Raw genomic sequence first — 23,479 nt, 5'->3', positions numbered from 1 at the left:
GTTTTTGAAACACTCTGTGGGCACCGATAAATAGTCACATGTCATGGGATTCTGTGCTACGCTGTTTGCTTAAGCTACACCAGCCATCAACAGCTTTCACAGACGTTCCTCCGCAGCTTAGCCACAAGGCAGAGCTGCCTTATCTTGCAGAATTCTCAACAACCGGGCAACAGATTTCAAAACTGATTGCACCGTTGAAGTCAGCGTGACTTGTACTTGCTGGCTAACTCGTGTTTCACTAGTGTTTTCACAGCAGTGGCATTTTGAGCCCGGTGTACCTAAGGTAGCTAACAGTTAGCTAGTTAACATGCTACCAGAGTCAGAACGGAATTGTCAAAAACATTTGACTCTGAGCACAAACAAAAAATGTAAAAGCGGGGGGAAATTATACTTTAGATTTTCCCCCCGTTTTTATTTTTTGTTTTTGCTCTAAGTGAAGCGCGTGTGTGTGTGTGTGTGTGTGTGTGTGCGCGTGCGTGCGTGCGTGCGTGCGTGTGTGTGTGTGTGCACATGTGTGTGTGCAGACTGACCGGGTCCACAGCACCATCTTCTGTCCGGTGGAGCTGAGCGAAATGTTTTTGGCACAAACTGGACGCTCTTCTCTCGTTTCTTCTTCTCCTCCATCCTCCCCCTCTCTCTTCATCGGTGACGGCGACGTTGACATCACTTCCTGTTCCTCCTCTGACTCCGACAGCGTGAGGGAAGCCATCTGCACGTCACCGTTCTCCTCTTCTTCCTCATTTCTCTCTTCCAGCTTTTCTTTGTCCTTCACTGCGACGACCACGTCGTCCCTCCTCGGCCGTCCAGTCATCTGGGTGGATTTATCTTCAGACAGCTCATCTGAATCCACCACTGGGGGGCGGGGAGGGGGGGATGGGGAGGGGGAGGGGGGACAGACTGAAACTGTATTGTGTGTTTACAAAACTAACGAAAATAAACTAAAATTATAGAGAAAAATAGAGCCAAACTCATTTTTTGGGGCAATGCCAATATTAGGGAGTAAAAAAAATAATAAAAAAAAAATAATAATAATAATATATATATATATATATCAGCTGATTTTATACATACACACATAAATACGTGTGTATATATATTAGGGTTGTAGCGGTACTAAATTTCTGTTTCGGTGCCGGTACCAATTTGTATTTCGATACTTTTCGATACTTTTCGATACTTTTTGTAAAAAAAAAAGTGAAACTGTCCAATGTCAAGATTTGGCTTTATTTTAAGAGTTTGGGAACAATTACACCAATAAATTGGTGTGGCATTTAAATGCTGAACAAAACAAACCTTTTGAGCAGTGAGAATACCGGTAAGTAAAATAAAGTAATGCCAGTGAAAATAAAATGACCATAAAACACTAGCCTATAGCAGCAAAAACTCAGAGAAACACCAATAACAACAATAAATAAATAATTGGTGGCATTTAAATTCTGTCTAACTTTTACTTGTCAAATAAGTACACACTCAGTAACATAACACAAATCTTTTGAACAGTGGGAAATGGGAATAAGTAAAATAAATAAAATAAATTATAATATAATAAAACACTATAGCAGCAGAAACTCAAATCTTTTTTTCTTCAACAGGCAGCATACCGGTAACTGGCTTCATATTCCCATTCTGTCCCCCAGCCTACTCAGCCTAAACCCTAGTTCTCCTATGGGTGGTAGACAGACTCACTGTTTGGCTGACTCTCAGTTTACTCACTCAGTCCCTCCCATCCCAATGTCTTCTTCAGGTTCCTAGCCAAGAAAACGAGGGTGTCAACATGTTCCTCGGTCAGTCTAGATCAGGGGTGCCCACACTTTTTCAGCTTGGGAGCTACTTTTAAAATGACCAAGTCAAAGTGATCTACCAAACATATTTATTTATATATATATACACTGAGTATACAGTGGAAAACAGTGGAACAGTGGAAAAACAGTGGAAAAACAGTAAAAAAAAAAAAAAAAAAATTTTTTTTTACCCCTTCTTAGTATAGAACCGGTTCTACAGCAATAGTACCGCGGTTCGGGGGTAGTACCGGTAGTACCTACATCCCTAATATATATATATATGTGTGTGTGTGTGTGTGTGTGTGTGTGTGTGTGTGTGTGTGTGTGTGTGTGTATATATACATACACACACACACACAACGTATATATATATATATATATATATAAAATGTATATGGAAATGGACAATTTAAGAAGCAGGTTCATCATTCATGTCCCGTCGTGGAAACCTGCATGCACGCTGGCCGGAACATGATCAGAGAGAGAAGAGGAGGTTCTGTTATAACGATATAGAGCCACAGGGATGATGTCTTTTTGTAGGCTTAACTAAATTGCCGCCATGTTCTAAAGAGGAAAAGGCTATGGGATTTTAGAATGGGGATTTCAGTTAAATGGGTAAAGGTCTGTGGTTAACACCAGCTTGTGGGAGTGGAAATTTGTGTTCAGCAGGATAATCTTCACAAATGAGGACCACTTTTATGACTTTTTAAACATTTTCAAAATCACGTTAAAACGCATTTACGCTTCAAAAGTCATAAAAGTGGTAGTCTCGCTGGCCAGCCTCTCCTCCCTTCCGTCCGAGGAGTCTGGCACCACGGAAACAGGCAACAGGGATAACCCCTCCCCTGTGCTCTACTTTGCTCTCCCATTGGAGCGACTGTTTCGGTGGCAGCCGGATGTCCGCTCCCGGCTTATTACAAACTCTGTCATTGGCTCCGACCATGTCAATCAGAGCGGCTTCCGCTCCCTCCTCCCTGTGTGTCGCTGTAAATAGTGGCCTGCCGCCGTAGTGAAAACAACAACGCTAACTAGCTAGCAAGCTAACGGCAGAAACCTACACGCTAGCTCGTTGCTAATCGAAGTGAACCCTTATGAACTGAAGTGCTACTTCTGCACTGATTCTTGCGGTACTCTATGTTCACCACCCTGTAAGAGCCATCTCTCTGGCTCTCTTTATGGGGGCATTAAAAGCCCCCATCATCCCAATTCCAAGGGCAATTTTAGATTTTTTGCGGGCAATTTGCCCCGAGTTCCGCTAATTTCCGACCCTGCGCAATACTTTTTCTGACCTTTGTGAATCTCACGCTTGTTATATAAAATTGTTCAATTCTGTTTATTGATTGTGCTTTAGCTAGGCTTTCTCTGTAAAGAAATGCTTGTGAATTAGGGCTACACAACACAAGTAAACTTGACTAAAACTAACACTGAAACTAATAAAAACTAAACTAATGCTGCATTCAAGACACCTCGGAACTAGGAAAAAAAAGACAAACTCTGACGTCAAAAAAAACATTACCGTAATAATAATAATTACAGGTCGGAAATGTGAGTATCATTTCAGAGCTCCGGTTTGTCATCAAACATGGCGGCTTCCATAGTAATGGATTATAAAAGTGTTTGTTGACCTAATTTGATGTGTAATTATGCAATATTTGTTTATATTGTTTATATTTTGCTCTGATTATAGCCATATGTTGAATTTAACAGCTATTTTACCAATGAAATTAGCTAGCCAGTGTTTGTTATCTAACTTTAGATATCTAGCTAGTAGGGATGTCACGAAATTTCGTCCCACGAAATTTTGTGATATCAGAACGTTACGAAATTTTGCGATATCAAAACGTGACGATATCGCGAGAAAAAGAACCTCTGAACAACATGCTGCACTGACGGGCCGGCACTGATCTGCATTCTCTCTCTCTCTTTTTCATTGCTTTGCTTGAAATGGGGACTAAACCGACGCTCATTAAATAACCGACAAGATTAAATGCGCTATTTATAGAATGCATTCCCCTGGCTGGCTGGCGAAGTTTGCTCAACACTTAGTCACGTTTCCCCGTGCGGTTATTCCCTGTGCGGATCGCGTGTTTCAGTGGATGACAGCAGGGCGCACTGGCTGTGTGTGTCTGCATGTCACTGGCAGAGGACACTCTGACAGGGAGACCCCCAGGTCCAAGTGGCAGGCAGGTGAGATATCTCCCCTAATCTGTAATGACCTAGTCTGAAATGAACTAGTTGTGCCATTGTTTCCACGGGCACAACATGTCGGGTAAGCAGTTAATCAATGCATAGCCTACACATGAATCTGGCTCTGAATGCGTCTAATGTGCGCATAATATCTGTCATTAGGCGATGCAGCTCTGTACTCCTGTTGTGAAACCATTTCTCTGGCTGTTGCCAACACAGTCTCACAGACAATTAGCATGTGTTGGATTGATTAAAGAAAGAGTAACATTACCTTGATACGTTTCAATGGTCAATTAACACTGCACAACGCTCAACATGCAGTGCAGAGAATTAATTGAAGAGGAATCATCCTCTTAGAGGATGACAATTAAATTAAATTAAGATATTAGCCTACAGAAACACAGCTCGTTGCCTGCATAAGTTATTTAAGATATAGATTGTATAGTTTATTTTTATTTTACCATTACCATTATATTGAAAGATAATCCTTATCTTCCATGTTCTTTTCTAGTTAATATAATATCAATTTCCAACAACAGCATTTGTTTTGCATTTTGTGTATTTCAAAGAAAAGACTATTTTTCCAGTAATATATTTTCATTATTGAAGTTTTGTACAAAATTAATAAATATCGTATCGTATCGTTATCGTGAATCCAATATCGTGTATCGTATCATATCGTAAACTGAGGGTATCGTGACACCCCTACTAGCTAGCAACGTTAGCTGTGTATGTGTTTTTTAACTCCGAGTTGAAAACAGCATGAACACAATGATGTCAGAAGTCGGAAATCTTGAGTTGAAACTACCAAGTTCCAACCTGTCGACTAAGCATTTTCAAAAAAGAAAAACTGCAAACCTGCTCTCAAAAACCAATTCAAACTAAACTGAAAATAAAACAAAGTAAAAAAATAATGAAAAAATGCAAAACTATAAGAACCTTGGGGAAAAGGAGCAAGAGGCGGAGCAGCAAAAGTGGCCTTGCGGTTTGAGTGTCCGCCCTGAGACTGGGAGGCTGTGAGTTCGATCCCCGGCCGAGTCATACCAAAGACTATAAAAATGGGATCCATTTGCCTCCCTGCTTGGCACTCAGCATCAAAGGGTTGGAATTGGGGGGTTAGATCAGTGGTTCTCAAATGGGGGTCCGGGGATCCCCAGGGGTCCGTGGCACTTTGCCAGGGGGTCCGCGAAAAGTTTTCAGGAAAATAAAAACGTTGTTTTATTGGCAAAAGCTTCACAGTTCAACAAAAATATTTTATGCTTCAAATCTAAAATGATTCATGGATTACATTCTAATCTAACAAACGCATCAATTTAAAAGTCAAGCACGTTACCGTGGAAACAATTAAGCTTAGCCCAAAATCACAAATCAGAATGAGGGGGTCCCTGGTATATTTTCTATCTTGTAAGGGGTCCTTGGCTGAAAAACATTTGAGAACCTCTGAGTTAGATCACCATAAAGATTCCCGAGCGCGGCGCTGCTGCTGCTCACCGCTCCCCCAGGGGATGGGTCAAATGCGGAGAACAAATTTCACACACTCAGGTTGGTATGTGACAATCAGTGTGGACTTTACCTTTACCATCAGCAGGGGGTGTGGCATCATCACCAGTAGGGGGCGTGGCTTCAGGCCTGGGCAGGCTGGAGGTTGTTGCCGTGGCGACGGGCTGCAGGATGAACACGAAGCCCATGCGCTGCAGCTCGAGGCCGAGGGGAAGCCGCGGGGGGAAACGAGTCCCGGCCGGGAAGCCCCGCCTCCCCTTCTCCGCCCCCGGCCACAGGACGGCCCAGTGGCTGCGGCGCGGCGTCAGCTTGGCCAGGTTGATGTGCCGGGGGGCGGAGCCACGTGGGCGGTTGAACTGCTCGATCGCCGGGTAGATGACGGGTAGACTCCTCTGTTAGGGAGGGAGGGAGGAGAGAGCCATGAAAACTCTGCTCTGTTCTATTCTGTTGTATTCCAGTGGTTCTCAAAGTGCGCTCTGGGAACCCCCCCAGGGGTCATAGTTGTGATTTTTTCTATGTGGGGATGAATGAGGTACTTGTATACAGTCAAGTGTACTACATGCAGTAGAATGTAGTTGGCATGGTCCCAGTTTGGAGAAATGGATGAAAAAACATCATTTACAGCCTGTTTTTAGCTCAAGTCTTTACAGGTGCTCCTACTTCTTCGAGCAACGTGGCTACAGTACAGAGTTCAGCTAAAAACACGGTGTAAATTACATCTTTTCAAGGCAACTTGGCATCTCAGGGCTTGTGGAGACTTGGATTAAGCCATGTGAGCAGTATGGAAGCATTTTTTTCTGTTTCTTACGTTTTTGCTCGTGACTCTGTTCACACTCAGCAGACAGCTCTACTTGACTGATGCCACCGGGCTCCATCTCTCCAACCTGCATTCTACTGCATGTAGTACACTGACTGCATGTAGTACACTGACTGCATGTAGTACACTAACTGCATGTAGTACACTGACTGCATGTAGTACACTAACTGCATGTAGTACACTAACTGCATGTAGTACACTGACTGCATGTAGTACACTGACTGCATGTAGTACACTGACTGCATGTAGTACACTGACTGCATGTAGTACACTAACTGCATGTAGTACACTGACTGCATGTAGTACACTGACTGCATGTAGTACACTGACTGCATGTAGTACACTAACTGCATGTAGTACACTAACTGCATGTAGTACACTGACTGCATGTAGTACACTGACTGCATGTAGTACACTGACTGCATGTAGTACACTGACTGCATGTAGTACACTGACTGCATGTAGTACACTGACTGCATGTAGTACACTGACTGCATGTAGTACACTGACTGCATGTAGTACACTGACTGCATGTAGTACACTGACTGCATGTAGTACACTGACTGCATGTAGTACACTAACTGCATGTAGTACACTAACTGCATGTAGTACACTGACTGCATGTAGTACACTGACTGCATGTAGTACACTGACTGCATGTAGTACACTGACTGCATGTAGTACACTGACTGCATGTAGTACACTGACTGCATGTAGTACACTGACTGCATGTAGTACACTAACTGCATGTAGTACACTGACTGCATGTAGTACACTAACTGCATGTAGTACACTGACTGCATGTAGTACACTAACTGCATGTAGTACACTGACTGCATGTAGTACACTGACTGCATGTAGTACACTGACTGCATGTAGTACACTGACTGCATGTAGTACACTAACTGCATGTAGTACACTGACTGCATGTAGTACACTAACTGCATGTAGTACACTGACTGCATGTAGTACACTGACTGCATGTAGTACACTGACTGCATGTAGTACACTGACTGCATGTAGTACACTAACTGCATGTAGTACACTGACTGCATGTAGTACACTAACTGCATGTAGTACACTGACTGCATGTAGTACACTGACTGCATGTAGTACACTGACTGCATGTAGTACACTGACTGCATGTAGTACACTGACTGCATGTAGTACACTGACTGCATGTAGTACACTGACTGCATGTAGTACACTGACTGCATGTAGTACACTAACTGCATGTAGTACACTGACTGCATGTAGTACACTAACTGCATGTAGTACACTGACTGCATGTAGTACACTGACTGCATGTAGTACACTGACTGCATGTAGTACACTGACTGCATGTAGTACACTAACTGCATGTAGTACACTGACTGCATGTAGTACACTAACTGCATGTAGTACACTGACTGCATGTAGTACACTGACTGCATGTAGTACACTGACTGCATGTAGTACACTGACTGCATGTAGTACACTGACTGCATGTAGTACACTAACTGCATGTAGTACACTGACTGCATGTAGTACACTGACTGCATGTAGTACACTAACTGCATGTAGTACACTGACTGCATGTAGTACACTGACTGTCAGCAAGTACCTCATACCGCCCCACATCAAAAAACACAAACTATCCCTTTAAACGATCATTCCTTTCAATTAAACTGGGCTCATACCACCAGCCAGAGAGGCAGGACGCTCCCATCTCTCTCCACCAGGGGGCGGCGGTCTGCAGGATCCACCCTGCCACACACCACCGGCATCGACCACAACACCTTCTGGTACCGGTACGCCTGCACACACAGGAAGGAAGTTACATTTCACCTCCAGTAGATGGCGGTCTTGCATTTTTTTTGGCATGTATTGTTTCTTCCCGTATTCTGAGTCCTTTGTCCATCCGTGGCCAACATGGCCTACATGTTACAAGGTAGGCACTGGTGTGTGTGTGTGTGCGTGTGTGCGTGTTTGTGCGTGTGTGTGTGTGCGTGTTTGTGTGTGTGTGTACGTGTGTGTGTGTGCGCACTGGTATCTACTGTTCACACACATAAATGGGTATTTTAAAATATGTCATTGCTAGATTTGATAGCAAATGACTGTTAACTCATTGAGTGCCAGCCACTTTTGGAGAACGGACGCTCCCAGTGCCAGAGTTTCAGAGCGTTTTCAGTGATTTCTCGAGGCCCACAGAATATTGTGTGATATTACTATGTAAACACCGAAAACGCACAAAGAACGATGAGACTCTTGTATCAGCAGCAAAAAAAAGTTTATTGATATCATTTTCCGTTATTTAGTTATCAGCCGGAGAAGATAGGTCAAAAACAGCAAAAACAGGCGTTTCCATCTAGAAAGCTGAGATATTGAGCCTTTTGTGAAATTAAGCATTTCAAGCAAATCACTGACTCTGAAACTAATATTTTCTGACCTGAAACATCTGAACAGTAATTTCCTTCAATATAACAGCACCCCCACCCCCCTCAACTCCAAACTCCTCCTCCATGGGTGTGTCTCTGGTGGCTTTGCTCGCTCTGCTGCTTGTCAGGCGAGTCTCTGCTGCTTGCGGATCCACGTTCGGATGGCCGACGCTCGTCGGGGGAGTCTGGATCGGGCTCGCTCGTTTCTGGGGTTTCGTTTGTGAGCTGGGATGAAGCTGCGTCCGATTCTGGGCTTTCTGCTGCGCGTTTCAAAGTGTGCTGCACCCAGAGTCTATTTTCGGAGCCCCCCACCGTTGTGCGCCGGCTCCCAGCGCGACAGCGAAAAGCCGAACCATTCTCATGAGAATGGTTTCATCACGGCTTTTTCTGCTGTTTTTACTCAACTTTCTCTAATCTGGAGAGCACTGTCGCCACCTAATGGGTCGGTAAAATAGGTTATACACATTCAACATGCCCCAAAATTTTACAGGAGATGTATTAGGCATTGATCCACGTCCCACCGTCAAAAAACGCAATTGACGACAATCGTCGTCATTGGCACTCTACGTTAGTATCCGAATTGACGACGATTGTCGTCATTGGCACTCAATGAGTTAAGCTGTTGAAGTTGAGAAGCTGAATTTGACACCTCGTTATAGGGTTGAGACATAAGGTTGTTTATTATAGAATTTAATGGATATTGAACGCATAACACATAGTTCATATGTTTGGATACAATATCAAATACCGGTAGGTATTTTCCTCGCATGAACATAGTATAAACACAATTGCAAATCACTAATGTGACCGCACAAGCACTTTATGATTTCACTTACCGTAGTCATTTGTTTTACTACACAACAGAGGTGCATTGTATCACTTTTATTGCCACAGTATGCAAGTTACATACGAGGAATTTGTCTATGCAGCGTAGCGGTTACATCAATATATAGAGATAAGAAGTAGGAAAGATAACTAAAGACAATCACAAAGTTGCAAGTGCAATCAAATCGAGTAAATATATACAATATGTACATGAGTGGTGAAGTGTTCTGTGGATGATAAATATGAATTTACGTTGGATTTACATGAGATTTACAGACTGAGTTAAATATACATTAAATAGGCAGTGGATTTACATGAATTTACAGTCGGAGTTAAATAAGAGTTTACATTGAATGTACATGAAATTTACAGGCTAAGTTAAATAGGCATTAATGTGCAGGGAATGTACAGTCCCAGTTAGACAGGCATTAAATTAGATACAGTATGAGTTCCAGTTTTATGGGGGGGGGGGGGGGTTCAGTTGAGTTTGGGAGGAGGTAGTGAGTTTGTGTGTGTGTGGGGGGGGAGGGGTTGTTGGTGAGGCTGATGGCGGTTGGGAAGAAGCTGGTCTTGTGGCGGGTGGTTCTGGTCTTGGCAGACCTCAGTCTCTTGCCGTGGGGGAGTGTCTTAAAGAGTTTGTGGCCAGGGTGGGAGGGGTCAGCCATGATCTTGCGAGACCGCTTCAGTGTCCTGGCTGCATGCAGGTCCTGGAGGGATGGCAGGTTGCATCCGATTATCCTCTCAGCACAGCGGATGATGCGCTGAAGTCTGTTGATGTCTTTGAGAGTGGCAGCAGCATACCAGACGGTGATGGAGGAGGTGAGGATGGACTCAACGATGGAGGTGTAGAAGTGCACCATCGTGGCCTTTGGCACTTTGAATTTCTTCAGCTGCCGCACAAAGTACATCCTCTGTTGTGCCTTCTTGGTGAGAGCTCTGATGTTCAGCTCCCATTTTAGGTCCTGGCTGATGATGGTCCCCAGGAAGTGGAAGGACTCCACAGTGTTGACTGGGGAGAACATCACCCAGGGTGATGTTTTATTATGATCCTCTCCTTGTGTCTGTCTTTTTTACTTTCAATTACATCTACGGCTCGTTCTCTTCTGTCTGTCTGTCTTCTCACTCTCTCTCTGTCGCTCTCTCTCTGTTTCACTCCCTCTGTGTCTCTCTCTCTCTGTTTCACTCCCTCTGTGTCTCTCTCTCTCTGTTTCACTCCCTCTGTCTCTCTCTCTCTCTGTTTCACTCCCTCTGTGTGTCTCTCTCTCTGTTTCACTCCCTCTGTGTGTCTCTCTCTCTGTTTCACTCCCTCTGTGTCTCTCTCTCTCTGTTTCACTCCCTCTGTGTCTCTCTCACTCTGTTTCACTCCCTCTGTGTCTCTCTCTCACTCTGTTTCACTCCCTCTGTGTCTCTCTCTCATGCTCTCTGTCACTCGCTCCGTCTCTTTCTCCCTGTTGAATCATATCGCTTCCTCACGGCTCGGCAGCAAATGCTTTGTGGACCAGCACCGGTGCGGGGCCCGACGGGTTGAGAACCACTGGCTTAGAACACTAAAACTAAGGAATTCAAAGCATGTACTGTATTATCCTCACTCATTTACCTGTTAGCATACAGTATCAACACTGATTAGTTTACATTAGTATTAGTAGACATTTCCTTAATGTTGATGTATAAAAAAAGTGTTCACAAGTCCCAAATCTCGAGTCTGAATCGAGTCTCAAGTCTTTTGAGGACAAGTCTCAAGGCACTGTGTCACTTGACTCAAAGTCGCAAGTCCATGTCCCCATCTCTTGTGTGTGTGTGTGTGTGTGTGTGTGTGTGTGCGTGCGTGTGTGTGTGTGTGTGTGTGCGTGCGTGCGTGCGTGTGTGGTACCTTGACCATGTTGTCGGGGCAGCCCGGCCTGCAGCACTGCATGATTCTTCGGCGGGTCTGGACCAGAGGCTTCCTCAGGAGGAACTCACACACCTGCTTAGTGGGGTCACTGCACCCCTCCATGTTCCTCAGCCCGAGCACCAGGAGACTACACACACACACACACACACACACACACACACACACACACACACAAGATCATGGTCATTTTTCGGGACTTTAAATAGACCATAACCCCCAAAACAAACAAACACACATGCCCCATATGGAGAAACAGGTGGCATTCTACAGCAGATCAGAACAGTAAGCAGTAAGCACAGTGGCCTGGCTGGGCGAGTGATGTGTTCTGTTCCATTGGTGGGAATTCTTCCTTCATTTACTAAGCCAGCCTAAACCTGTCGTCTGGACAGGTTTGGACCAATCAGTAAGTCAGATGTCAGGTCTGGTCGTGACCTGTAGTTGTCGCGCCCCCATCAGGACAAACATCAGATTAACTCCTCTAAAGCTGCATTCACACCAACCTATTAACGTTTTTCGCTGGCACCGAGTTTACATACAAAGTCAATGCAAACGAGCGATTGAGCGTATATTCGCCGGGGAGAAAAATCGCTGGGCGTCCGAGTGACAGAGACAGAGCGATAGAGAGAAAATACGCTCGTCGCCCGAGATGAAATATCCCAACTCGAGCGAAATTACGCTGCCATCAGTCGCTCGCTGTTCAACGCTGATTGGCTGCCGTGTGAGAGTGAGTCAAGGATCACACTGGCTTGGAACAAACCGCATTGACAGCTGATTGACAGGCTGACAGCTGACATGAAGTGAAGTCTGTACTACCGGTATGGAGCTCGCGTTAGGAGCACCCTGATAGTAGGGATGTCGAAAATCATAATTTTTCTTGACCGACAACCGACACTCATTAGCCGACAACTGTCGGTTAACCGAGAAGATTAAAATGCGCTATTTTACTGTCTGTGCCCCATTAAACCATTAGGCTACCAAATGCTTGATTTTTTTTCAGTAGAAAGCGTTTATTTTTACATCTACAAGCAGAAAAAAACACATTAACAAAACGAGAAGACAAGTTGAACCCTCCAGCCATCTAAACAAAAACATTCCTCCGATAGGCTATACTGCTCGCATTGCATATTAAGGGCACGTCAATTGACACGCAGCCGCCCCGTGAAGTACTGTTTGAGCGGACGACAGCCCAGGCTGCAGGGCGCACTGACAAAGTGCACATCACTACAGTATCTTCTCTTTTAGCAATAGTCTCACTAATCCCACAGTGGTTTACCTGCTTTTGAGATCTGCAAAAAATAGTTTGCTTCTGTCTCACCCGTTCGCTCTCTCTCTTCACACACGCGGCGAGGGCTGTGCTCTCTGTGTCTGCAGGGCTCCACAACATTATAAAAACGAGTCCGCACTCCGCACGCAGTCTCTTGTGAAACAATTTATCCGAACTGCCATGTGTTGGACAGTAACGTTAACGTTAATTGATACTTTTCAATCGTCAATTTGACCGCTTCATGTCATTTTTGTAACACGGTAAAAACTACTGTTTCATCATTGAGTGCGAGCGTATGCATGCGTGTGCCTGATGAACATGCACTGCAGGGAGGGAGAGAGTTGCCAGGCGCAGCAAGCACGCCACGCACACGCACATGCAAGATGTGTGTCCCGGCCGTTAGACCGAATGAGACAGTGAAGAAAAAGTAGGCTAATGACAGCACACACGGAGTTAACAAAACTATAGAACATGTATGAGCTGATTGTTTCGCTGGGTGTGTTAATCCTTCTGAAATGGTCACAGAGCACATCTGAGCTGTGTGCTCAGACATGAGCAGCAGAGGGGCGGGGCAGTCAGTGCGCTCACTTCACAGTGACTCTGTGGCTGCAGCAGGTGTTCAGCTGTGTGTGTGCTTCGCTGCGGAATGCGTTTGATCAGACATCGGGTAGATAAAATCAACATGAACCATGTGTTTATTTCCAAATCTAGCTTGATTAATACTTGCCCCATCGTTTAATATACTTATGTTACATTGCTGACCACGAAGGAGGGGGGGGGAATCGCCACATTGGCAACACTGTTATATGCAAATTAACATGGAAATTGACCGTTTAACCGACATGCTTAACCGACCAAAGACGTTCTCGGCGGTTAACCGGTTAACGGTTAACCGTCGACATCCCTACCTGATAGGCTTAGCTTGTAAACAACTACGGTGGCTCGTAGTGGACTAACATCATGACATTGCGTAACGTTATAGCCCCCACATGTCTGTCAATTATTGTGCCCGTTGATGAGTGATTTAAACAGAGCGACAGAGCGATTCCAAAGTGTTGAATCAAGCGACAAGAGAGAAAAATAAATATGTCGGTGTGAACACAGCTTAACAGTGCATCCTCCTACTGTGTCAGAGTGTGACGTCCACAGACCATATCAATTAGCTACGGTGACGTCACCCGTAGGTTTTGTACTCTTGTTTTGAACCCTGGACCTCTTGGTTATCTGGAGCCAGAAGTGACATGAAAAGAGAGCCAAAGTCAGGCCCACTTCCGGCTTAGGCATACGCACCAAGATATTTCATTTCATCCGCCATTTATTTTCCCATACACATTTCGTGAAACGCTTATAAAAATTGTTTTACTTAGTCAAACCAAAAAACAGTGGATTGGGTTTTTTTTTTTTGCAAAGGACCTGTCTCAAACAGACTGAAATCACAGGATGTTGTGAAGGGTACATGGCTATATAATTTGTAAAGATTTTATTATAAAAACTAGGACGTGTGAGTGAAAAATGATTGATTGATTGATTGCTTATTGACGACCGCACCATGCATATATCCTCCGTCAACAAGTGAGCAGTCGACATCGATGTCTATCAAGAATTTGATGTTTGAGCCAAATGTGAAGAAATTCCATCAAGGCGTTACTGAGATATGGCGTTACCGAGCTTGAAAACGGCGTTCGTGAGGTCACAGTGACCTTGACCTTTGACCACAAAAATGTAATCAGTTCATCCTTGAGTCCAAGCGGACGTTTGTGCCAAATGTGCTGAGATTCCGTAAAGGCGTTCCTGAGATATTGCATTAACGAGCTTTTAAATGGCGTTCGTGAGGTCACAGTGACCTTGACCTTTGACCAGCTAAATTGAATCAGTTCATCCTTGAGTCCAAGTGGACATTTGAGGCAAATTCAAAGAAATTCCGTCAAGGCGTTCCTGAGATGATGTGTTAACGAGCTAGAAAATGGCGTTTGTGAGGTCACAGTGACCTTGAACTTTGACCAGCAAAATGTAATGAGTTCATCCTGGAGTCCAAGTGGACATTTTGGCCAAATGTGACTAAATTTAGTCAAGGCGTTCCTGAGATATCAAGTTAACGAGCTAGAAGATGGTGTTCGTGAGGTCACAGTGACCTTGAACTTTGACCACCAAAATGTTAACAGTTCATCCTTGCGTCCAAGTGGACATTTGAGGCAAATTTGATGAAATTCCGTAAAGGCGTTCCTCAGATAACGCATACGAACATCAGACGGACGGACAGACAACCCGAAACCATAATGCCTCCGGCCTGCTATCGCCGGCAGAGGCATAAAAATGCTGTATTCTGTTCTTAAAATGTTTTATATTTTTTGAAAGATTATTTTATTTATTTATTTTTAATTTATTTCATTTAGTTAATATTCTGTTTCTGATCTATTAGGTATCGAGTATTGAATCAGTGTCGTTTAAATTTCAAGTATCGTATCGACTATCGTGATACTAAACTTGGTGTCGGTATCGAAGTCAAGATGTTGGTATCACACTACTGTAGAGGCATGATGGGGGTGAACGGGACTTCACATAATGATACACAGACCCGAGACCATTTAGAATGGGACCCGACCTGGACTCGATTGTAGAGCTGCAATGAGTAATCGATTAATCGATCGACAGAAAATTAATCTGCAACTATTTTGATTTTTGACTTTTGAGTAATTTTTTTCAAGAAAAATATGTCCAAATTATCTCATTCCAGCTTATTAAATGTGAACATTTTCTGGTTTCTTTACTCCTCTATGACAGTAAACTGAATATCTTTGGGTTGTGTACAAAACAAGACATTTGAGGACGTCATCTTGGGCTTTAGGAAACACTGAACGACATTTTTCACAAATTTTACACATCAAACAATTCGATTAATCAACAAAATAATCAACAGATTAACCAATAATTAAAATAATTGTTAGTTGTAGCCCTACTCGATTGACCGTAACAATACGTGGACCCGAATCTGTACGGGTCTCAGATCCTAGGGTTCGGAGACACGCCCCACCACACAGCAACACTCTGACACAGAACATAAAGAGGCGGATCCTAGGGTTCAGAGACACGCCCACCCCACAGCAACACTCTGACACAGAACATAAAGAGGCGGATCCTAGGGTTCAGAGACACGCCCACCACACAGCAACACTCTGGCACAATTCCAATCCGCCCCCTAAAGACTCAAGCCCTGAAGCCTCACTCCCTCTAATGGCCGCCATCTGAATGTGGTTGAGTCATCAAGTGTGGAAGGGATCCACATTGGATAAATAAGAGGATTGGGACAGCAGAGCCCTTTGCACTTGACAAGATGATGTTGACTGTGGCAGGTTTGGGGCTCGCTATATATTGTTTATTGTCAAGACGCTTTGAGGGATAGACTCCCTGATGAGTCTGTTCTCATCCAGGCTCTGCTCTACAGAGTGGACAACAGGTCATTTAAAAATAAATGTAGCCTACTGCAAAATCTGCAATCTGCAACATGTGTAATTATAATTAAAATAAGCATAATAATGACATGTCACCCAACATTATACACAATATCAATACTGTACAATACAGATTCGGTAAAACTATTTCTCATTCATCAAAAAAGTTGTGGATTGCAATTGTAATAGAAATGATCGATGATTATTCTAGGATTGTGTAAAATAACTACTTGCATTCCTCTGATATAATATTTTTGTCTAATCTGAAATCCCTATTAATGTAATGTTTCATTGTCAATTAAGGCATTCCAGCGCACTCGCAAACACCGCGTTCGTTTCGCGCGTGTGTTCTTTTATTTTTTTGACAGATATTTGCAGCCTTCCCCGTTTTATACATCACAACGCTATGCATTGTGGGCAATTCCCTTTCCGTAAGTGGCCACAGCTGCTCCCTTACGGTAAGGGGACAGAAAGGGCTCACTCCGATCCCTCATTCACTTTGTGGTTTCAGCGTGGGACATCCCTAAACCCTCACTCCCTTCACGTGAACGCACCTCTAAGGGCTTGAGGCAGTAAGGGGGCGGATTGGAATTGGGCCGTAGACACAGAACGTAAAGAGGCAGATCCTAGGGTTCATAGACACGCCCACCACACAGCAAAACTCTGACACAGAACGTAAAGAGGCCATGCTGCAGTACCAGTCCTCGGCAACAGTGAAGGCTTGCGTCCTGCAGGGGCGGTAGAGAGCTGGGTCCAGGCTGCAGCGGGGCAGCAGCTCAGGGTACAGGAACACCGGCCGCGTGACAAACAGCCAGGCCAGCTCCGCGGGCATCACCGGGTAGGTCCGCACTGACACACGCACGGACACACACACACACATGCACACGCACGCACGCACGCACGCACGCACGCACGCACACACACACACACACACACACACACACACACACACACACACACACACACACACACACACACACACACACACACACACACACTAGTATACAGCATGTCATTGTAGTCTATTTTCAGTAGACCATAAAAACGCAGGTGGAAAGTGCCTGGGCTCGTTTCTCATTAAAAGTAACTACTGCAGTGCCTGTTCTGTTCCCCTCCCTCCCTCCCTCCCTCCTCTTCCCCCGTTCACACATCATACTCTCCCACTCTTCATCCCCCCATCCTCCCCCTGCTTGCACCACTCCCCCCAAATTGGTCGAATTGCATGAAATTCGACACTGCACTTTCTTAGGTGTCCAGCAGGGCACATGCCAAGTTTGAAGTCAAATTTCCAGGCTATTAATATTAATAATAATGATGATCAGCATAATAATAACAATTATTATTATTATTATATTAATATTATTATTATTATTATGAGGGATCAGTGTTGGTAAACAAATGGCTTACTGTGAACAATTTTATAACGGGACGCTATGGAGCCAGCCTTGAGTGTCCCATTCTAGCAGGCTGTGCTTTTTACTAAATTCACTTCATTTTAAAAAGTGCAACAGTTCAAACAACTTTAACACGACACACTGTACATATATATACATCAGATCCTTGAGCCACTTCTGCTCTCACTCAGAATGTCAAAATAGAAGCAATGTGATGTCTAGTTTTTGAGATCGTTTGTTTGGCACAACTCATACTAGTTCACTCATACTAGTTCACTCATACTAGTTCACTCATACTAGTTCACTCATACTAGTTCACTCATACTAGTTCACTGCAGGTGTTGTCGTGCTGTCACGCTGATTGGTCCTATAGCATAGACATTTGATTGGACTATTTGGGCATGTTGGTGGAAACAACACAGCCTGGTAAAAACCATCCTGATAACTAGAGGCCGACCGATATATCGGTTCGCCGATATTATCGGCCGATATTGGCAGATTACCGATATATCGTATCGGCCGATATGGTGCGCGAATAATGCATTTTTTTTTTAAGTTATAGACAGCATGTTGTGTATATTTGATATTTTTTCTTAACTATTTGTTCTATTGTGTTTTTGTATTTCTAGTTATTCATAATTATTAAATTCCCAGTTAAGTTTAATGTTTCATTGCATTGAGTTTATTAATAAGCTGTAAAATATCCTGCCTACATTACATATTTCCATTCATGTCAACTCATATCTTTATCAAGTGTTTGATATTGAGGGTTGCTGATGTGGTGCCTCCTCTGGTCGTTAAGGGCGCCTGTTCGGAGGGAGGGGAACTCGTTGGAATAGCGTGATCCTCCCACGTGCTATGTCCTACCGGTGAAGCTTCCCCTGTCAGGTGAAAAGAAGCGGCTGGCTAACTGCCCATGTGGAAGCATGGAGCCAGTTTTCGGCTCTCCCCAGATCGGCAGAGGGTGGAGCAGCAACCAGGATAAATAAATTAAAAATTAGCACTAATGGAGGATACAAATTTGATTAAAAAAAAAATATATATATCGGCCGATATTATCGGTATCGGAATTCTTTTACTCCCTAATATCGGTATCTTCTTCTGATTAGTGGACGACCCGCTCTACCTCCTGAGCCACAGCCGCCCCTGGTAATGCTGTGTGCGATGAGGTCATGCTGTGTGCGATGAGGTCATGCTGTGTGCGATGAGGTCATGCTGTGTGCGATGAGGTCATGCTGTGTGTTGACTCACCACGTCCCTGTGCGTCAGGCTGGGGGGGGCATGGCCTGTACACCACAGGACAGCGCTGCAGCTCTTCCAGCAGCTGCAGCGCCCCCTGCAGGTTACAGGCTCTGAAGCAGCTGGAGAGACCGGCCAATGCCTCCCCTCTCTTAGCAAACAGCTCCAACTCAAACTGCAGGGGGGAGGGGAGGGAAGGGAAGGGGGGGGGGGGTGAATAAAGGTGCCAGTGTTTGCATGGACTGCCACTGTGGACCTTACTCTGAACGAGACAATATTTTGATGACATGATTTGTTTATAGAATATTCCATTTAGTTTGGGGCGATATGGACAAAAACTCATATCTCTGTATTTTTAGGCTGAATGGTGATACCCTATACTGTATGGGCCCTATCGTTGCAATCGGCGTAGAAACTGCGTTTAAGGCCTAGCGCTAGGCCGCCTAGCGCAGTAAGTGGGTGTGGACCAGCACACTCGCTACCTTGGTATCGGCGCTACACGCAGCCTCAACCATTATAACCACGCCTTTTAAGCGTAAAATTATGCATAGTCCGCTCATTGGAGAATTGCAGTAAAGAGTCACACGCTTGCCTTTTAAGCTCCAATTCCTGGACAAATCCGGTAAAACCAGACAAAGCCAAGCGCTCTGCCCCCCCCCCCCCCCCCCCTTCATCCAGTCTGTCTGTCTCCATATATAGGCTATTATTCCATATTATTATGCTTCTCAAACCAATCTAACTGCAGTTTAAATACTGCAAGCATGTAAATACCCTACACTATAGCAAGATCAAAGTGAAAAGAATGTTCTAAATGAATCAGCTAGAAAAATATAGCCTATTAGATTGGTGAAAGTTTGTCCAGAAAGATATCGTTTTCTCTCCCCTGCTGCAGGAAGGATGATGCACATAAATATACCCTACATTATGTAAAGTCATTGCATAAATGTGTTTTTATTGTCAAACTAAATGTGAAGTAGGGCCAAGTTATTGGAGCGGACATCACAGTATAGCACATGACAGTAGAAGCGCGTTCCACTGTCACTTATCTAAATCACGTTAAATCGACAAGGGATATATATAGGCCCAGGAGGACATATATGTTTCACATAGGGTGGTGTTTTCATTTCGATGTTTTATTTGGTCCAATATTGAAATGTTCTACAATTGCAGGTTGTGTTACCATTACACATTATTTAGATCGACCTTGATATATATTTCGGCTCATTTGGTTGCTATTTAGTAGCGAAATGGAGTACCACAATGCATGCTGGGACATGCCAGGCAGTGAACAGTGAACAGTGAACTTACAACTTCTTTTTCCTATGGGAAGTGTGTTGTGTCTGTCTGAGCGAGGGAGTCAGAGAGAGAGAGAGAAGGGTGACAGAGAAGAGGCAGAAGAGCGCTCCTCGCAACTGGCGCACTGAATAGGCCTGGTTTCAGAGAGAGACAGAGAAGGGTGACAGGGGAGAGGCAGAAGAGCGCTCCTCGCAACTGGCGCACTGAATAGGCCTGGTTTTCAAACGCGCAAAGCGCTAAATTTACGCCAGTTGGGAAGATATCATTAGGCCGGCATTTAAGGCCGACACGCCCATTCTCGCCCATTCAGGGAGAGCGCCACGCCCATTCCGCCTAAAGCGCATTTGCCAGCGTAAAGCCATGTTGATATCTTCCCGAGGCAGGCGCAAGGCACGTTTGTTTGCGTTTAAGGCCCGTTTTAGCGCCGAAGGCCTGTGGGAGAATAGGGGCCTATATAATGTATCTATATATCCCGGTATTTTATACGAAGTGGGCTAAATGTTCAGTTGTAAGTCAAACCCACATGTCCCAAATGTCTTGTTTTTTCTTTATTCCTCTATATCAATATTGAGACAGTATTGTAAGTTGTAAGTATGACTGTTGATGCTTTCACTAAATATTTACACAATGAGATCTTTGATGAATAATCAACAATAATGTGGATATAATGATGACTATAACAGAACAGCTAGAACAGAAAAGAAAATGACATCACTTTACTGTAATGCAGCCTTTGAAAACACTTATGCCATATCATGATATACACAATCTAAGACGATATCTACTCTCATATCACAATATCCATATCATATACAGTACATTGCCCCGCCCTAATTCCATTGATATTCCTGTTTACATGCGACAGAGCAGAGTCTCATTAATGACTGAAGACACCCCCACATGATGTCCTGCGTCTTCTTAACCTGAAAGCCTTTCTGTCATGTTGATGCCGTCTTTGGGGCGTCTTTATGGATCCCACCACAGATTTGGGCAGACCACACCCTGCGCTCGCCTACGCAGCAGTCAAAAGCCGATTTTGGCCAGGAGCAAGTCTTTTGTTCCCTTTTGACAGCTCGATTCTCCCACACCGCAAACACTGAATTACTCTTGATAGTGGACATTGAAATAAATTATGGTCACGTGCGTTCCTTAATGTAATAATATATGAACGCTAATTTGGCTTCATTGGATATATATTAGGGCTGTGAATCTTCACTGGCCTCACGATTCGATTACGATTCAGAGGGCTACGATTCGATTCGATAACGATTATCGATGCATCTCGATGCATCTTAAATCGATGCATCACTTTTTTCCCAAATACATGATTTTTTTTCTCACTTTCTTTTTTCTCACTGTGTGGCTACTTTAAAAATAAAAGTGCATTTAGAATTGCATTGTATTATGATCCATAATTAAAATAAACAACTGCATGTACTTCCATTATATTTTATTTGATTATATAAAAAAAAAAATAATAATAATAATAATAATCGATTTTTGACATTTGTGAATTGATGCAGAATCGTGCAGGTCCGCATCGCGATGCATCTTATAATCGATTATTTTTGACACCCCTAATATATATATATATATATATATATATATATATATATATATATATATATATATATATACATATATACACATATGCTTGGCTCTCAACACAGCCCTGCTATCAGAATTTGATCCATTTGGTCCAATAACATTTAGAAAGTCTAGAAGTGCCGCATGATTAAATTATTTTAGTCCATTCAAGTTAGCAGACTCAGAGCAAGTCGAGGGCTAAACCCAAAGTGACCCAGCAGACTGTGGTGAGCTGCTCTGCACGGGGGGTGATGGGAGGGGGGTGATTCCCCAGGCTTTGGGGGTATCTGACTCGGGTGACTCAAGTGACTCGAAAACCCGACTCTCTTTAGTGAGTCACTCATACAAACTAGAGTTAGTAAAAAGAGTCGAACCTCCCATCGCTAGTAGCGAGTGTTCAGAGCTGTCTAGTGCTTTCAACAGGTTGTAGTATGACCACAACTAAATGCTGTGTGTGTGTGTGTGTGTGTGTGTGTGTGTGTGTGTGTATGTGTGTGTGTGTGTGTGTGTGTGTGTGTGTGTGTGTGTGTGTGTGTGTTACCAGGAACTGTCTGGTGGTCTCAGCCTCAATGTGCAGTGTGTCCACAGGACTGCAGAGCAGGTTGATCTGGGTCAACAGCTGAACGTGCTGCAAGGAAACACGCCAACATGTTATTACGTAGCCGCCGCTGCTTCAAAATAAGATGAAATGTCATGAAAAATGTCATTAAGTCACTATCACACGAGTCCGAGAGCTTTTATTTTGAAACGCTGGCGTATGGCCGTCAGGGAGAAGAAGAAAAAAAACGCACTGCACATGGAACATTGTTTTGGTTCTCGTTTAACCAATCATCTTCAGCGAAGCAAAGGAGTATTTCAACTACCAATGGTATGAGTGTAACTCGACTCAACCCAACCAATGTATACAGCCAATCAGAGGCAGAGTAGGGTGGGTCTTGTACTGTTGGTAGCATTCTAGTCTGAAAGCGTCTTGAGGAAGGGCCAGTGTGGCCCGAAACGTCACGCTGTTTGCAAAATAAGAAAAACCTAACGGGAGCTCCTCTTGGTGTGCGGATTGTTTCTTTTTTCACTGTAAGTACCCTTTGATCCAGCACCCAGGCCCAGTGTGGCCTAGCTTTGGATGTGCGTGTCCCTACCTATTTTCAGCATTCTAGTCTGCACCATGACGTAGAAGAGTTATGAAATCTGGTGAAGATACGGCTGTAGTTGAGAAAAAAAATTAGTTAACAAATGGCGCTGGGCATGGATAACGTTAGAGGAAACTGGTGCTGACGGGAAGCCGTTTTAGCACCTGAGGAAACTGCAGATTTTCTATGGTTTGCTTGGGGAGGCTATGTTAGCCGCTAACGTTAACACCAGCTGAAAGTAAGAAGGCTATGTTAGCCGCTAAGGTTAACACCAGCTGAAAGTAAGAAGGCTATGTTAGCCGCTAAGGTTAACACCAGCTGAAAGTAAGGCGGCTATGTTAGCCGCTAACGTTAACACCAGCTGAAAGTGCTTCATCATGAGTTCCAAGTCACAAAGCTGCTGCCTGTGCACTCAGACATCATGAATAACCTTGTTACTGCCACTTTGGCATCTGACCGTGTTTGCCATAAAAAAGACAAGTGTTACAGCACGTTAAGCACGTAACGTTACAGAGCACGTAACGTTTAACGTTACAGAACGTGACCCAGACGTATCTTGGAGAGAGCAGCGTCTCTAGCAGGTTTACGGTGTGTGTGTGTGTGTGTGTGTGTACCTGCTGTAGTTGTTGTTGTAGCTGGGCCTTCTGCCTGGCGTCCAGCCTCAGTGGGTCGGGCTCAGTGTGTGTGGGTGGCGGTGGTTTTGGT

General features: G+C 44.1%; 2 protein-coding genes across 2 annotated transcripts in view; one reads left to right on the top strand and one right to left on the bottom strand.

The window, feature by feature from the left end:
- LOC310784780 (class I histocompatibility antigen, F10 alpha chain-like) overlaps window positions 1-23,479 on the top strand; it is a 196,383-nt gene that overhangs the window by 103,428 nt on the left and 69,476 nt on the right. The gene's annotated exons all lie outside the window — the stretch shown is intronic.
- LOC310785681 (GON-4-like protein) overlaps window positions 1-23,479 on the bottom strand; it is a gene marked incomplete at its 3' end in the record, with an annotated part of 62,858 nt that overhangs the window by 2,267 nt on the left and 37,112 nt on the right. Inside the window, exons 12-18 of the mRNA XM_083646824.1 lie at window positions 23,389-23,479; window positions 22,189-22,275; window positions 18,777-18,939; window positions 16,781-16,980; window positions 7,965-8,081; window positions 5,542-5,860; window positions 531-852 (exon numbers count right to left, since the gene is read on the bottom strand). The exon at window positions 23,389-23,479 is cut by the window's right edge and continues 99 nt beyond it. Coding sequence (XP_083502950.1) covers window positions 531-852; window positions 5,542-5,860; window positions 7,965-8,081; window positions 16,781-16,980; window positions 18,777-18,939; window positions 22,189-22,275; window positions 23,389-23,479 — 1,299 coding nt within the window. The remainder of the gene's footprint in view (window positions 1-530; window positions 853-5,541; window positions 5,861-7,964; window positions 8,082-16,780; window positions 16,981-18,776; window positions 18,940-22,188; window positions 22,276-23,388) is intronic.

The sequence above is a fragment of the Poromitra crassiceps genome (assembly GCF_964638095.1).
Source record: "Poromitra crassiceps genome assembly, chromosome: 11".
Lineage (NCBI taxonomy): Eukaryota > Metazoa > Chordata > Actinopteri > Beryciformes > Melamphaidae > Poromitra > Poromitra crassiceps.
The sequence above is the reverse complement of the archived record's forward strand: the minus strand, read 5'-3'. Positions and strand labels throughout refer to the sequence as shown.